Source organism: Catharus ustulatus, chromosome 16 (genome assembly GCF_009819885.2).
Source record: "Catharus ustulatus isolate bCatUst1 chromosome 16, bCatUst1.pri.v2, whole genome shotgun sequence".
In the NCBI taxonomy this organism is placed as follows: domain Eukaryota; kingdom Metazoa; phylum Chordata; class Aves; order Passeriformes; family Turdidae; genus Catharus; species Catharus ustulatus.
In genome coordinates, this window is record NC_046236.1 from 3,478,010 (window position 1) to 3,495,592 (window position 17,583).

The window sequence follows — 17,583 nt, forward strand, 5'->3', positions numbered from 1 at the left end:
TTTTCCCCTCTTGTCTTTTCAGGACTATAAATCTGATGTTATGACTCTGGTTTCCAGTGCCAAGAACAGTCCTCAAGGTCCAGTAAGTAAAGCATTTTGCTGAAGAGATTAGATTTTGTAACTGAATTTAAATCTTCTTTTAAATTGTTTCAGTCATCAATCTCTTACCTGTGACACCTTGCTGATTTTGAAGTGACTGCACTTGAATTGGCTTAAATGCTCTGTGATATGTGAATATATAGTACAGGGAGTGTGTGTCTTAGCAAAGAGAGACAAAGTGATGAGAACAGTTGCAGTTTTGTTCATTAACTGCCCTGTGGCTCTCTCGTGTGTGCTGCAAACCGTGTCACCTGCACTGGCACACTGGGCTCCAAGTGTGTCTCACTGCTGAGCAGAGGGCAGAGAAAATCTGAGGGAATGGGAGGGCAGGGTACAGCTGCAAGCACCTCTGGAATTCCATGTCATGGTGAGCAGGGCAGATACAAAAAGAGAAGGCAGAAGTTTGGGTGAGTTCAGAGCCTTGCAAGAGCACAGCATTGACAAGGGCAGGGCTGGACCAACAGGGAACAAAGGCTGAATATAACCTGCCCTGTGCCTTTGCTGCATGCTTCATTTCCTATCTAATATCATGCTTTGGCAGGAAATGGGTACCACAAACCAAGGTAATGCTGAGGTGTTACAGACCTGATTTACAGAGGGGCTGGTGATACTCAGCACTGGCTGATGTCACTCAGAGTTAATCATTTGTTGCAGTCAAGTTCCTTTAATATTGTTTTTGTCTCTCTAAAGCAGTAATATTGTTCTACAGGGCCTTTCCAAGTGCCTCTCCTTGGATAGTGCCAGGAATTGAAATGATGTCGCTGTGAACACTTAGTTTGGGTACTTCACCACCCTCTTTTTCTGATTATCTAATCTGTATCCCCTCAGACCTGAGGTTGTAGGAGTGTGGATTTATGCCAGAATAAGGAAATACTCAGTATTTTGAATGTTTGGAAACCCCTGTTCCCTGTTTGCAGGCATGATTAATGCTGTTTTAAACATGAACATCAAACATTAACAGTTCCCTGAAAGGAGGAGGTGGCTGGACCTCCTCCAAACGAGCACTGCCTTTCAGTTGGAAATCTCTGGCTTTGAAACTGCTTAGTCACACCAACAGAAGCACAAAAATATCTTGAAAGTGAAAATGTATACGAGAGATTTTTATCTTCTCAGATGATTTGACAAGATCCTTTTTTACCCCATATAGTAGGCTTTGGAAGAATATCTTTCAACAGCTCTTCCTGCACTGACACTTCCTGCTGGAACATCTTGCTGCACAAAATCACTGCCTTTCTGTTAGCTCGTCAAAAGTTAAATTTCAGAATGATGTTCTGAGAGGTGGAGGTTTATTTTTAGAAACTAGTTTTTTTATGCTTCATATATTTGCATTGAAATTAGATTTGTGCTGGTTAAGAAGGAATGTTTTGAAGAATGATGTAGTGTTCTTCCGGCTGGATGTGTTCTCTAAACTAGAAAATGTTTTTGCAAGTGCAGAACAAGATTTGATGAACACTTGTCCTTTTGTACTAAGAGAGCAGGGACTTTAGGAGATGTCTTGGTCAAACTGTCTCATGAAATTCTATATTTTTTTTTCCCTGCGACTGAATCCTTTTGTTTTCTGTAACAAAGTGTCCTGTTTGAGGTAGTGACTTAACAAACAAGATTTCAGTTGTGTTCCTTGAGCCTCAGTAGCTTGGACTTTAATTATTTTTTGCTTATTTTTGAATGATGGAAAGAGTTCTAAAGGCATGGTTTTGATGTACTGAAGAGGTCTGTGATGGAAAGAGGAAAGGGTTTCCAGTTTTCCATGATATTTCTTATGCCACACTACAGTGGTATAAAAATAATGAGTTAGGAGTTGAGCTTATTGCTCTTGAAATTACACTGTCTCTGTTGTTGCTTGGAAAATTGTTTGTTGTTGTGATGGATGAGAAGGAATACATAGATTTTTCAAGTGTGTTGCCAGATCACTGCTTATAGAACAGTCTGGTAATAAAAGGAGAGGTGACAGATGAGAATTCAAATGGACTTGAGAGCAAATTATTGAATAATGCCCCAGTTTCAGAGCCTGAAAAGCTTATTTCCAGGTTTGGTTTTTTTTGTTTGGTTGGGTTTTTTTTAAATTTTTATTTTTTAAATAATTGTTGGCTGCTTTTCCTGCTCTTAGTGACAGATCCTATATGAAACTCTAATGCAGCTCAGTCTCAGGCTGAATTCACTTCTGTGTTACATCACTGAGACTGCTTGGAAGGGGCTGGAGTCACTGTGATATAAAACTCCAGCAGGGAGTCAGATCCATCAAACTTCATGTTTCCTGATAGCTGGAGCTGCCTAATAGATTGTTTGCTAAATAATTCAAGATGTTTTCATTAAGCTGAGTGATTGAGTCTTTTAAAGCCTTTCTTTTGTTCTTAAACCTCATCAGGCAGCTGGTTGTACCTGCAGAGCTAAGAAAATCTAACTGAAGGAATTATTATTGGAAGCTTTAGGAAGATGTAAAATTACTGGCTGCCAGGTTCTGAAGGGATGGATTTGGGCTGGATCTGTGGATTTCTGTCCCTTTTTCCTATGGCTTCCTCTAAGTGTTGCACTCTTGTATCTGCAGCTTCACAGGCTTCTCTTAGGCTGCTTTAAATTCTCCTTCCTGCTTATTAAAGGTTTATGTTTTCTAAAGTGCTTTTGCTTTTCCCCCAGTCTCCATTTCTCACACTCTTGTCTATATATTGATATTTGATAACAAATATCATGTACTGTTTTTTAATCAAGAAATGTTGAGAAAAGGTAGTGGGAGTAAAACAGGACTCTTCAGGGTAATTCAGGAAGGACAATAATGATTTTTGCTGAGAAATAAAATCGCTGCAAGAATTGCTGCCTGTGATCTGAATAGAAATGTGATAGTACCTGAAATTACTTCATCTCTGCTGCTGCTTCAGGAAGGAGATCTATTAGCTGGGGATAATGGCTTGCAAAAAAAAAAAAAAAAAAAAAAAAGGTGGATTTCTTTAAATTTCAGATTCATATTGAATGGAATGTGTATTAGCATTCTTAAAAAAAAACATTAAATGAATCTGTCACTACCAGGGAGAGAACAATAGAACTGAAAGCAAAAATAACTCTTCCCTGAGCATCATCACAGAGCATTTGGATAATGGGTTGGGTGGGAGGAGAGTCTTCTGCACAGGGGGAGAAGGGAAAGTGCATTGTGCAGGCATCTCAAATAGTTACACAGAGCTGATGTAACTTGTGCCAATAAAAACAGCAAATCTGGGGAATAGCTGGCTGAGTTTGGTTTTATTTCTCAAATTCAGCTATAGAAGCACTGAAAAATAGAGGAAATTCCTTACAGCTCTGTCATGAGGATCAGAGAGTGGTTTATGATGAATGGAATACAGCGTGAGGGGAAAATTTTACCTGAGATGGTTATTGTGGGAAGATTTTGTAAAGTTTTCCACCACATTACTGATTTGAGAATCCAGGTGCAGCAGATGGGAGAAGTCAGAAGCAGGTACAGAATCCTGTTTTGTTCCTTCCATCTCCATCTGCTCAGTGTTTTGCTCCCAGTTAATGCCCATGGCTGTGTGTTCTTTTCCCAGCAGACGAATCGGCCCAATGACTGGAGGTCATAGCCATTATTCCATATATTATGGAGAACATTTCCAAATTATCTGGAAGTGTCCCCTTGAAAATACTCCAGTATCATTCAAAAGATAAGACACTGTTACTATTACTGATTATACAGGGAAAATCCTTAAATTGGAAATCAAGTGGTGAATGAAGTTAGGACAAACCTGCTTTTCTTAGATCCCAACTCCTGTAATATACTGACACCTTTTCCCCTTTCCATCAGCCTGTACTTGTGTGTTGTTATTAAATCAGGCACTGAATGTTGTTTATCAGGGTTAACCTTGCCTGGAGTGGTAATGGTGTGGTGTCTACAGAGCTGGAGCTGATTTATTATTCCTAGAGAAGCAGATCTCCAGGATAAGTTGACATGGTTGAGATTTTGAGTTTTTCATTGATTAAAATTGAGTTAGGTGTCATCTTTTCTGGCAGGAGAGATGAAACTGAGAAATTGCCCTGTTCTTGCAGCCTTCCTTCATTTCACCATTAGAGATTCTTCTGTGTTTGTGCTTTAGCCAAGGAGGTGAGAGGCTGAATAAAATAAGAATAAACAATTTCCAATAGCAGAAAATTCAAGTGCTAACAAGCATTGGTGAATCCAGAGAGCTGCTGAAATGCCAGGTATGGTTTGATAAAAGATCCTTGAATCTTCTTGAACACTTGTGATTCTGGTGTGGGAAGAAAAGTTGGGATTGGAGAGCAGCTAAACACACACACAAGACATGTGTGAAGAAGAAATGGGGTTCTTTTAAAAGGAATTGCAGAAAAAGCAAAGGGCAAAACCAGAAGCCTTTGCTGCTGTGATTAATCAAATTTTGGTAATTCTAAATACTGAAATTTGGTAGACATTCAAGGAGGGGCTTGTGAGCATGCTCACAATCTAAGAATAAAAGAATGGAGATGAAGAAAAAGCAGGAAGAGGCTGTGTCTGCACCAGAGGTGTGTAAAGCTGTGCAGAAGTTGATATTTCACTGCCAGCAGTACTAAATTGGTTGTAGGGTGCAGTGTGCTCCCACACATGGCTACGAGACACTGTAACAAAGGGTATAAAATACATTTTGTGCAGCAGTTCTGAAATTTCTGCTTCCATCATCCAAGAGAAGCTAAAGGGGAGGTGATCGTTTTACCTTGCTTGGCCTTTGAATCGTAGTTTCCAGTCAGGATTTGTGAAAATGTGCTTGGGAATATTGGGGGAAGAAAATGAATTCAGTTATTGATTTGGATAAAAGTTTGCCCAGCAAGACATTGTATAGCTGCCCATAAACCAGATCTGTTTAGCTGTGGTGTGGGAATCAAATCTCATTCTTTTTGATGCTTTTATCAGTCTTAGAGGCACATAAATCAATGCATCATTAATATGAAAAGTATTTATAGTTCAGTTAATATATTTTTATAGTGGGTTTTTTTTTTTTTTTTTGCATTTTACACATATTAGCAATGTTTGTGAAGTATTAATACCCAGAATTTGAAAAGAAAACAAAACCAAGGAAGCAAATGCCAAACTTGAAAATCTGTTTCTGGAATCCAGCAACAAAAACTTTTGAGAATTGTGATGAGAATTTATGTATCAGGATGAGGGAGATAAACTAGGCAGTTCCCCCTGCCAGTGGTTCCTCTTAATAGCAGTACTGTCATTTGGACAAACGTGGTGTGATGGGTATTAGGGGTCAGTTTATGGGGATAAATCATGTGAATTCCTGCAGGAGGGAACAAGGCAGGAATGTCTGTGTGTGCTGAGAGGAGATGTCACAGAGTGCTGGCTGGGGTTTGGGTACCAGGGATGGACAGATGCAGAGATGGAGATGGTTCAGTGCTGGGGATGCACTCTGGGATGCAGAGATGGAGATGGTCTGGGTACTGGGGATGCAGAGATGGAGATGATCTGGGTACTGGGGATGCAGAGATGCAGAGATGGAGGTGGTTTGGTACTAGGGATGCAGAGATGGAGGTGGTTCGGTGCCGGGGATGCTCTGCAGGATGCAGAGATGGAGATGATTTGGGTACTGGGAATGCACTCTGGGATGCACAGATGCTGGGATGGAGGTGGTTTGTTGCCAGGGATCCTCTCCAGGATGCACAGATGGAGGTGGTTTGGGTGCTGGGGATGCTCTGCAGGATGCAGAGATGCAGAGATAGAGATGGTTTTGGTACTGGGGATGCTCTCTGGGATGCAGAGATGCAGAGATGGAGGTGTTCGGTGCTGGGATGCTCTGTAGGATGCATAGATGCAGAGATGGAGGTGATTTGGGTACTGGAGATGCTCTCTGGGATGCAGAGATGCAGAGATGGAGCTGTTCGGTGCCAGGATGCTCTCTGGGATGCAGAGATGGAGGTGTTCGGTGCCGGGGATGCTCTGTGGGATGCAGAGATGGAGCTGTTCGGTGCCGGGATGCTCTCTGGGATGTAGAGATGGAGGTGTTCGGTGCCGGGGATGCTCTCTGGGATGCAGAGATGGAGCTGTTCGGTGCCGGGATGCTCTCTGGGATGCACAGATGGAGCTGTTCGGTGCCGGGGATGCTCTCGGGGTGCACAGCTCGATGCTGCGATGCCGAGATGCCATCTAGTGCCAGCGGCACAAAGTGTGCACAACCCGGCACAGCCGCTCCTGCCCGGGCTGCTCTCAGAGCTCAGCCTCTGCCCCTCCCCTGGTGCTCACAAATCGATGTTTTTCTGAAAAATGTTTTGCACTACACCGAGCACGTGCTGTGCTGAGCTTGTGTCAGCGCCTCCCAGCTCACCCACGTTCCCTGCTAAACCGTAAATGTGGTTTTGGTGAATTTGGTGCAGTAGTGCTCTCATCTGGCAGAGAACAGACGTAGTAATGGTAGAAGAGAAGCTTTTTGAATATAGAACATTCAAATTTTTGATTTTTAAAACGACCTAGATTCAGTCAAACTTCTATTTGTATGATTTTTTCCCCCGTTCATTATTGAAAGAAAGATATTATTTTTAAATTGTTGCTTTAAAGTATCACATTCATCAATTGTCTTGGATTTATTATTGGGTCATTTTTTCACACTTTTAGTGGGAAAGCATCAGTTTGACAGAGACTGAAATGAGCTACCCACGTGCAATGTTTCTTGCAGGTAATAGATGCTTGGAGAGAGTCAAATCTGAGAAAAATCACATGTGAGGCAGTTTAATTTTGTTCCAGAAGTAATCTTTATTGTGGGTTAGGTGGGAGTGTGCAGTGAAAGTGTCCTCCTGGCCATATTAGCATGAGTGGGGAGGAAAATATTCTTGTCTGTATAAATGTCAGATGATAGGAGGTTTTACAGGATAGAATTTTGACATCTCAGGGTTCAAGTCAGTGAAGTCCAGCACATCTCAGGTTCCTCTAGAAAATGGCTGCAATCACATTTTTCTTATTTACTTAGCAGAGAACAGAGTGTTCTGATGTCACTGCACTTTCCAAAAGTGAGATTTGTACAGATGGGGAGACGGCTGAAGGGGTGATTGGATAAATGTCCTCACATCACAGAGCACTTGGATATTCTTCATGTGAAGCATGTGAACACTGCTGGGGAAAGGTCAAAGCATTTGCTTCAAGCATTTTAGCAGGAATCTCTCAGCCCCAGAATAAAGATTTGTGGGTACCTGTTCAAATAGACACATCTGTGTTTTGGTATTTGAAACATAAATGCAAATTAGGTGCAAAAATTAAAACAATTTGCAATTTCCACACGTGGAGATTCTGGCAGTCTGACTGTATTAAGGGTGAACAGCTGAAAATAGTGTGATATTGATCTCTTCCCTTGGCTGTTTGTGTAGTTCCACAGGAGCTGTGGAGGAAGTGTTTGTGTTGAGGGATAGATTTGCTTCTGAGGAGATGGCTAAACATCCATTTAATGCAGTGTACTATTAAAAAAAACGCAGGAAGAAATAAGCTCCCCAAAGCAATCTGTGGTATTGATGTTTTTAAAAAAGGAAGGGGTTATGAGAGTAATTGAAGCAATTGCAAGTTCTGCCTGTTGCTCATCAGTGTTTTCCAATTTACATCCTAAGAAAACTGCCAGTAATTTCCAGCCTAAGTAAGATGGAAAGTGTTGTTAAGAGCACAACAGTGGTTGTACTTGGTGAGAGTGTTGTGCATGATGCTTTATTCCAGTGTGGCCAGTAACAGGCATTAGGAACCTTTAGGAACAAGCAGATGTGCAAGGATCTTTACTGTGGTCCTAAATTTCCCCAGCTTAGGACTTAGATGTAATGGCTTGTTGGAAATTTCAATTTTTACCTTTAATAAATATTCTTCCTCGGTTTTTCTCTAAATAGGTTTTGAACCTGGACATTTTTGGGCATTTGAAGTATTTTGAATTGTCTTTTGATCATTCAGTTCACTGGGGCTTTTCCCTCCTTGAGGAGCATACAAGTTTTTTACTACTGCAGTTTCTGCCACTGTTTTATTTTAAATTTACACACAACAGTGGAAGAAATCAGCTGTTTTTTCTCCTATGTATACAGAAAGCCATAGCAGAATAATTCAGAATTACAGTCTGTATTGAAGTGTCTGTTAAATGCCACATGATTTTTGATTATGTAAAAGCCACTGAAAAATCTCCCATGAGTGAGTTGCCAGTGGAATGTTTATGGTGAGTTATAGCTGTTACTAATGGCAAATATTGTCAGAGTAAACTGTGGGTTTGATTAAACAGTTCTATAAAGATGCTATCAAGGCCTCAAGCATCTGAAATATGGAAAACAAATGTGTGAAAGTACCAGCAAAGAGAAAAGTAAAACTGTGAGGCCTGAAGTAGATGTGCCAGAGTGTGGGGGTGTGTTATTCCATCTTCATTAATAAAACACTTCATGAGCTCAGCAACCAAATGTGAGTCACTGACATGAAGGCAAGGAACTGGGACTTGAAAGAGATTGAAATCTGGTCTGAGAATCCCCAGATAACAGGAATGGATTGTGATGTTCTCTTGCAATATGGGAGAGAGCTTGAAATGCTTGTTTTGAAACTTTTTTTTTCATAAACAGAGTCACAACTCTAATGTTGCTGGGAAATTCATTACCTACAACTGGGCAACAGATCTAACCCCCAGATGAATGTTTAAACCCAACAATTGGTGAAACAAAGAATTAACAGAGGATTTTTAAGAAAAGGGGTGTAGAGCAGTGAAATGAGACTGAAGGCCAGAATTTTGGTAGATCATACCCACCTAGAGAGGGAGTTTGTCCCAGTAAGACAAACTCACATGGACTCCAGCTGCACCTCGAGCAGTGGCTTGGCTCTGGACCTGTGAGATGGAAGTTTTGAGGTAAAAACATCAATGGTGAAGAGAAATACACAGGGGAAAAATGACATCCCAGTGCCTCACAGGTAAACATTTTCTCTGTTACCTCCACTGACATAAATATCTGAAGTGTTGAAAATCCATTCTGGTATTCATAATGCCTGTTTGCTCATTAAATGAATTAATTCCTACAGAATACTGGGATGAATAATAAATATTGAATTGAACTCCTGTTAGCATCTTATACTGTGGCTAATCTTCCCCCTGAGCTCATTGGGAGAGTGCAGGTGTAAAAGTTAATTAAAGTTAACTAAAGTCAAATTATCTTTTTAAGCTGGCAAAACAAGTTTTTCCTATTTCAGTCAAACCATACTGTTTTCATACTTTTAGTACAGATCATAGAATTGGTATTTTTAAACTTAACAAGTAGTATTATTACTTACCAATGAAATTATAATAATTGTTTACCATAGTTGGGGGAGGGAAAGTATTTTGACAAAAAAACTTAAAAGGTACTATGTAAAAAGAAAAAAGCAAGCATTTTCATTTTTAAATTAATATTTCCTGCTTTCTGCTTTTTCAAATCAAACTCCATGCAGAAATCTATTGTTTGTAGCACCTTATTTAAAGGCAGAAGGTTAGCTGACCCATTTGCCACTTGTATCTTTTGGATTTTTTATATTTATAATAGAATTATGGACAGAAAAGAACTTGCCATATAGCAACAAATAAGTAATGTCAGGGTTGAAGTGAGTTTCTTTTCTTCCCCTCTGGTAGAGCAGGTGCAGCTTTATCAGCATGAGCTGGGCTGGGGATGTTGCTGGAGCAGGTTTTGTCCTGAGAGGCTGATTTACCAAAATATGAGTATGGGTCTAATACCAGTACTCAGCTATGATGGACAAAAGACTCTCTAACAATTTAAAGTTACAAAGTGAATGTTTATTCAGCGCTGGGCAGCAGCGTGGGGTAGCCCCCTAATACACACTGCAAAATTCCAGGTGGTCACAGAGTCTATTTATTGACAAAAGGTTCAAACAAATCCATATTCATAATACCAGCCCCTCCCATCCCCACTTCCCATGGTAATTAGCTGGAATGGCTATTAAGCAGCGTGGTTGGCTTCTTGAATTAAGTCTGGGGTCGTTTTTGTGGGGAGGGGTCTTAAAAGGAGGAAGTAAGGCGAGTCTTCCTCGCCCTGACCTTTTCTATCAATGACAATACAAATGGCTTTGGGGCAACCCCAGTTTTGCAAAGAATGAGTTTCTGGTTGCAATTGTTTGTGTTCTTTGGACCTAACAATCAGTTTCATCTTTTCCCATTGCAAGCACAGCTGAACAAACATAAATGGACAGGCAATCAATTATTTAAGTTTCAGGTAACTATCTCAAGCCCAGTTTCTTCTAACTTTTAACTAAAATACTAATTTCTTTAAGATTAGTGTTTAAGGCTGCTCTGCAATTGTCACCCATGGGCAAGTGGCACAAACTCCCAGTGCCAGCAGAGAGCACTTCAATCCCAGAACTTCCCCAGGCACAGCAAATTCCCAGTGCTGTTTTTCATGGGATTGCTCTGGGTGTTCTGTGCATGGCTCCAGCCCAGGGTCAGGGTCAAGTGCAGCCCAGCAGGACTGGGAGCATCCCCTGGGAGGGGAATTCCAGCTGTGCCTGCCTCAGGCACTCCTGGATTGCTGACAGTGGGTATTAAATACATCCTGAAGTGGATATTTAAATACACCCTGAAGAGCAGGAGCCCCTTTTGCTTTAGTGCCTCGGGGTGTCAGACATGCCCCTTTCGTGTGTGGTTTTGCTGAGTGACCCCAGCAGCAGATGTTAGCTTAGATGAAGTATTTCTGAAAGACACATTTGTAGCCTTCAGGTGTTATGTCTCTAACACCTGAAAAATATTTTAAGGCTATACTGTGTGCCTGCTGTTAATGTTAATTTCAGGAGTCTTTTTATCTTTTCTCCTGGGTCCTAAATATGTCTTTATGAATTCCTTTAGCCCTGAACTGACATCTCTCTTCTTCTCAGTTAAAAGTACATTTATTCACTTGAAAGAACGGGGACAGAGTCATTGTCACATACATATTTCCTATATTCTCTGATTAAAACTCATGTTTGGATATCCTCAATCCTAGCAGGTAGCCAGGGGCCTTTTACTGCTCTATACAAATTGGACAGCTTTTATATGTTATAGGAAAAAATATTATAGCTAAAAAAGTGATTTGTTGCAGCTATGCAACTGGGCTTTGTGCAAGGGCAGCCAGTGCTTTTTGTTTCATGGAAATATGGCACTAAATCTTCCAAGTTCTCCTTTAAACTATGAAAGGAACTGTCCTGGCTCACACTGTGGTGATGGGTCATTGCAAAAAGAAGTTGTGATTGGTGATTTTTGTGGTATTTGTGGCCACCTGGAAGAAAGTAGAGTAATTTAGAGAACAAAGCCTCTGTGCTCTTGTGTGTCATGGAATCCTACAAACCCTTGGGTGTCATCCCCCACACCTGTTAACCAGGTAACCCTTTTGGTTGTGATTTACTTACAAAAAGTAAGTTATTCTTCATGACAAAACCATGAAATGGCGATCCAGTCTCAGGGGTTTTTGCATCTCAGATTTCTACCCATTGAGCCATCAGCACACAGGCAAACTGCATCTCCTCACTCAGGTCCTCTGTGTGAGAGGTGTTGTATGAGAAGGGAATATTTAAACATTTGCTCTTTGTGAAGACTTCACAAGGGCCTAACCTGCATCTGTTCTGCTTTGGAGTCATGGACTTTAAGTGGGCTTGTGATTTGTTTTTTACTCAGGGTTCAGCTTTTCTAACATTTCCCCTCTCCTGAGGGACTCTGTTAGGAAATGCTTTTTGAACAAAACAAGACAGATAAATAGGCTACAACTTTATTCACTAATCCAGATAAGGCAGCTTTCCATGCTTGTATTTTTTTTCCCTTTAAGTTGGAATTAATATTTTTCATAAGAAAAGTTATGTGTCCCTGAGCCCAACTAGCAAGAAAAATGAGGGAGAGCCCTTCTGCTTTTAAGATGCTGGTCCCAGTGTTCTGGATTATCCAAGGCTTGTGTTAATGCAGAGATATTTGCTCTCTAGACCCGCAGGCATCAGGGTGAAGTTCTGCTTGATAATCAGGCAACAGTGTCAGTGTTTTCTGCACATGCTCCTGTTGTTGTGTGCATTATTAGCAGTTTCTGAGCTGGTGCATGCCTGATTTCCCAGTAGATCTGATTTCCATGTGCTGCTCTGCCCAAGCCATGCTGCTGTGGAGCAGATGCCTGTTCTGCTCGGCAGCACCCACGTCCAAGAGATGGCATTTGCCAGGATTATCCCAGGTCACTCTGAAAAGCTGTGGAATTAATTAATTGTCTTTGTTTAGGAAGCTGGCCAGTGCATAAAGAACAGGGTGAAATATCCCACTACCACCTGTGTAGGAGTTGTAAGACAAACCCCTCTGAACAAAACCAGTTGTGGTGGGGAGCCCCAGCTGGGGATAACTGGAAGTGTACAGAGCACATGGTCCTGAATGAATAGGATGAATGGAAAGCAGGGAACAACTGATGAATAAAGCAAAAGGTGGGATTTGTGTTTTTGAAAAGGGAATAAGCATCCCAGCCTGTAGATGTAGTTAAATCCCTGTGTCTCCTTTAGAGAAGTGAGCTGCAGACAGAGAAGGCTCTGCCACAGACACTGGGTTAGCAAAGGCTCTGCTTGGTCTGGCTGCTGCAGCTTCAAAAACCTCATCTGGAACTGCAACCCAACAGAACCAAACTAAGGCATTGCAAGGTTCCACTGCATTGCAAAGGCCTGGATTTTGTGTGCTCTGTCAAAATAAGGAGATCTCTATTTGTCCTTCTGGCCACTGTGAGTGATATAACTGGAGTGGAGGAGTAGAAATGAAGTGGCTTTGCAGAGGTCCTGTTCTCACATATGATGCCCTTTCATCTGGTTTCATCCCCCTGTGATTTTCTGTTTTAATTAATTCCTGAGTTATCTGAGGAATGGTACTGTCCAAGGAATTGAGTTTTCTGAAGTTCAAATCCTAGGAACCCATAGATTTTTAACACCTTTTCCACTTCAGCTGTAACAGTATGTGTGTGTGTACACAGACACACACACATATATATATATATTTAAACAGTGTAACAGTACCTCTATACTATCATGCAGTCTTTGTGTACTAAACCTTGTAAACTTCCTTTATTTTCCCAGGATTAGACAGGGGAACTCAGGTTTCTCAGAGTAAAATGTTTACCTGTCCCATGTTGTTATTAGTGTGGTTTTTTGGTCTCTCCACTCCCAGCTTTGGCTGTAGTAATGTACAACATTCTGCCTAGAATGAGCAACTCTGAAATCCTCTGAAATCACAGTAAATCCTGTAATTTGTCCTTCACTTCTGATAGCAAGATCTGGTTTCACCAATTCCTGATTAGCTATATTACCAGGCTGGCATAATTTCTACAGGCAAATTTGCTGTCCCCTTAATGATAAATGGAGCTGTTCTCCCTTTACTTAACATGTTCTCCCTGGGGACTATTATGGTGTCAACAGCATTTTGAAAAATTGCTGCAGAAGTAATGAGGACAGGGCAGTATGTTTGTGCCCATTTCATTCATCCAGTTCTGTCCCTTTTCACTTACTCTGTAGCCCTCAGTCTTGTCTGAGCCACTTAAAGAAGGAAAGTGCTGGAAGATTTTTTTTTCGACTGGTATTTCCCCCGTCTAGTTTTGCTTAGAAATACCAGTTCAAGGTTGGATTAATTGGGATGGGAGGAAAGATTTTTGTCTCTTGATTTGTAAGAACTTACACCTGATCATTTTACAGAGAATTTATTTTCGTGTGTTGGGTAACCTCTGAATGCTTGGTGCCATCAGTTCTGCCAATTGCTCCTCCTTACACATAAATGTAACAAGGGAGAAGGAATATGTATTTTTTTTTTGGCCAAACAAAGACTTGTAAATGCAAGAGCTTCTGTTCTGGATGTGATGGTGCTCTTTCATAACAGAGACACTGCATGGGGGTCATGTGTATCTTTTTAAAGAGCTTTTTTAGGGCACTTTAATATTCTGCATTTTTTTTCAGAGCTTTGAAGGTTTAGGATTGAGTCCAAGAGTCACAGACTTTCCCAGTGCATGTTGTGCATATATTTAACCTTCAGCTCAGACCCTTTTCCCTCTCAAAACCTTCCATTTCAAGCCTTGGAGCTCATGTTCTGCATGTCCCCTGTGAGCCAAAAAAGTGCTTTGCTCCTTTTTATGATGTGTGGGTCCTCATTATCTGTCACAGTTCTGTTCCAATAAATCAAGAGTGAGACTGTGATTAGAGTTTGCCCTCCTCAGGCTCTGAGCCCGTGCTGTTTCCAGTTGGGGAAATCATTGGAATGGCTCTGGCAGGGGGCTCTGGGGCTCTACAAGCCCCCCAAAAGACACTTGTTTATGATGGCTGAACCAGCCTTACAGCTGATTACTGAAGTGATTCAAAATTTACAGTGTGTAAGGGGTATGGAGAAATTTTATTTTCAGTGTCTTCTACCTGGAGAGCTTCAAATCATTTACTTAAAACCAGAAGATTAAGAATGACTGATTTGAAAAGGGGAGGAGAGCAATACTGGGCACAGCAAGCCTTTAGCAGGGGAATGGAAACCTTGATGCAAACACCCCTGCGGCCCCTGGGGCTGGACTGCTGGCTGGGTGCACCCTTCAGGGCTGGGAAGGGCACAGGCAGATGAGCTCAGGCTTTACACTGGTATTACAAATGATGTATTTTAAACCCAGAGTGTGCTCAGCTCAGGGGGTTGGGGTTTTGTCCCTGTGTTTGTCAGGTGAGCACACCAAGCACTGACAGCATCGCCCCTCCCTGCTCTGGGTCATGCAGTGGGGCAGTGCCTGGAGTGGGCTGAAAAAAGCTGAAAGCAAATGCACAGGTGTGAGATGAGACTTCCCAGCTGCTCCCTGTGTGCTCAGGGATGTGCTTATCCTGGCAGGAACATAAGGGAGTGGAAAACTCTGGGGCTGGGCTGTGCTGGTCGCTGCTCCAGCTCTGCAAGTCTGGCTGGCCACTGTGGCTGGTCTGAGACACAGCAATCATCAGAGACATCATTTCATGTTGGGTTTTCTTTTTTTTTTTTTTTTTTTTCTTTTTTTTTTTTTTTTTCAATTTAATCATTAAATTGGATAAAAGTAAGTGCAGAATCTCATGTTTGAAAGACACTGACAAGTATTGTTGTACCACTGACCCTAATGAAGCATGTTAAATTTTTACCTTTTCAAGGCATGTCACTATTTCCCAATGTCAAACCCAGCCTTTATAACCAATACACAAACTGAGGAGCTTGTGAGGCTGGTTGTTCTCATGATGCAAATTTCAGAGCAAATGGAGCCCATTAACAAGATTAGTAATGCAAAAAGGCAAAGTTCAAGGTAAGGAAACAATCCAAGCTTTTCCAAGGGTAAAACTTTGCTATGTGCATAATATGTTTTCTTTGGTTTCTTTTCTCCCTTTAGAATAAATGGACATAGAATAGAATGCTATTTATCTAGAAGCAATCAGCATTTTAGAAGAGAAAGTAATTCTTAGGACACTGTGTTTTGCTTTTTAGAGAGCTATGATTTCCAATCCATTGCAATATTAAAATAGGCAGCTATTTAATAGTTTAAAGTGGTGAAAGAAAAGAGTTTGCTCTTGAATAGGAGCATTTATGATTACAGAGGGTATTTTTTTTTATATGAGAAGGGAACATGCAGGGGAAAGAGAATCCTAGCTTGCAGAAATTGAAAAGTTTTCAGTGAGGACAATTACGCCTTTGATTTCCATCCATTGGCAGCCTTATTATTGTAATAAGGCCATGACAAGGGCCTTTAACCACTGCACCTTCAGCTTTTGTCTTCAGTCATCACTGAAGTCTGATTTTGAAATTATGTTCTCCTCTTACAAAGGCTTCATTCTCTGAAGATACTTGAACATACTGAAAAGATTGTTGAAATTTTGGATACCACGGTGAATTAATTATGGTGTGTAGGGCGTGCTGTGATGGTGCTGCTGCTGAGTCTCTGTTCTGAGCAGTTCCATCTCTGCAGTTAATTTTAAAAGCAGTTAATCTCTGCTTTTTACTGTTTCATCAGTTGTCATTGTAACTTCATCTTGTAAACACTTCAGAGTGATGAACTTATCTCTGTTTTGGGGCTTGGCACAACTGGGTTTTGATTCTTGGATGAAATAAGACACTAAAAGACTCAATGTTATCAGAAGACACAGATGCTCATTTTAAGGATTTTTTGCACTTGCTTATTCATAGTTTTATTCACTTGCTCTGCTCTATAGGTCTGAGTGTTGAATCTCTCCTGTAGCAGCTCTGGACCTCTCCTCCAATGTTTGACCATATTCCTGATTAAATTCATTTTCCCTCTTTCTAGTCAGCAGTTCCTGTGTACTCCAGGCTGGGGCTGAACCTCTCATTGCTGTACCTGTGTCCAGCTCTGGTTCTCTTTCCCAAAAATTGCCTTTGGTGAGCCAGGGCTGCCTGTTCCCAGGGCTGAACCATCCCAGCTGTGTCCCTGCTCAGCCCTCAGTGCTGCAGCCCCTGACATCTTCCTGGGCTCTGCTGGCCCTGTTCTGCCCTGCCAGGGTCTGTCTCACACTGTGGGGCCCCAAACTGGGCACACATTCGGGTTCCCAAGTTCTGAACACAAGGAAAGGCTCATTTCTCATTTCTCCACCCTCAGTCTTGCCAGGTCCTATGACACCCTCCTAACAACCATGAAAACATCACTGAAGTTTACTTGGTTTGCCACTCTTAAGCAGCCAGGGCTGTCATGCACAGTGACAGTTCCCAGAAACATGGGATACTTTGCTTTTTTTTCTTTTTTTTTTTTTTTTTTTTTCCTCCTTGGACAGTTTGTAGTCCCAGCAGATGCTGGAACACTGAGACTGGACCCAGGAGCTCAGGGAGCAATGTAAATTAGAGGTGTTCTTTAATCTTTCAGGGTAGTTGCAGCCCCCATGGAATTCTGGAGATGCTGCACCAGAGATCCTTCCCAGGCTCTGGATGAATCCTCTGCTGTGAGCTGTGGGGTTTGTGCCTGGCTGGCTGACACTGGGAGCACCTGGCAGCATTTTTGGGGTGTGAGTGCACTAAGTGTAGAGGCAAAGGACAGAATAACCCTCAGGTTCAGAAATGTCCTTCTCAATTGTCTCCCCTGTCTGTGCATTTTAGGCAGAGCTACCTGTCAGTGTGGCCCTCATTTCTAGGTTGGGATGTTCAAACAAGCTGGAGTAGGAAGGAAAATAACACCAAGTAACCAGTTCAGTGCTGAGTGCCCCAAGGGCTTTATCAGTGTTTCATCAACACCAAAAATAAAGTGATTATTTCTGGAAAGTCTATGTGCACGTGTGTGTATGGATGTAAACTAGTTTAATATCATTCTGTGCATGGGGAATTAGATGTGAGTTAGGATTTGAAAGTTGATTCTGTGTCTTTTAACAGGTGACAAAGAGAAAATCTGTTCTAGTGACAAAGATGACATTTCAGCAATGTGTTAATGCAAGCTTTAAGTCCTTTTGTGTATTTTTTGCTATAAAAGAACTTAGTTAATGAAGGGAGGTAATCTTTGGGCAGAGACTGAAAAAGCTGACTTGATGTGATGTAATGATGATATTCTACATTTGGTTATTTTTGGTGA

At 41.4% G+C, this 17,583-nt stretch overlaps 1 protein-coding gene across 12 annotated transcripts in view; it reads left to right on the forward strand.

Annotated features, from left to right (window-relative positions):
* RBFOX1 (RNA binding fox-1 homolog 1) overlaps positions 1–17,583 on the forward strand; it is a 1,131,477-nt gene that overhangs the window by 129,815 nt on the left and 984,079 nt on the right. For all 12 annotated transcript variants that reach the window (XM_033073813.1, XM_033073810.1, XM_033073809.1 and 9 more), the window contains exon 2: positions 23–82. In XM_033073813.1, the coding sequence (XP_032929704.1) occupies positions 23–82 (60 nt within the window). The remainder of the gene's footprint in view (positions 1–22; positions 83–17,583) is intronic.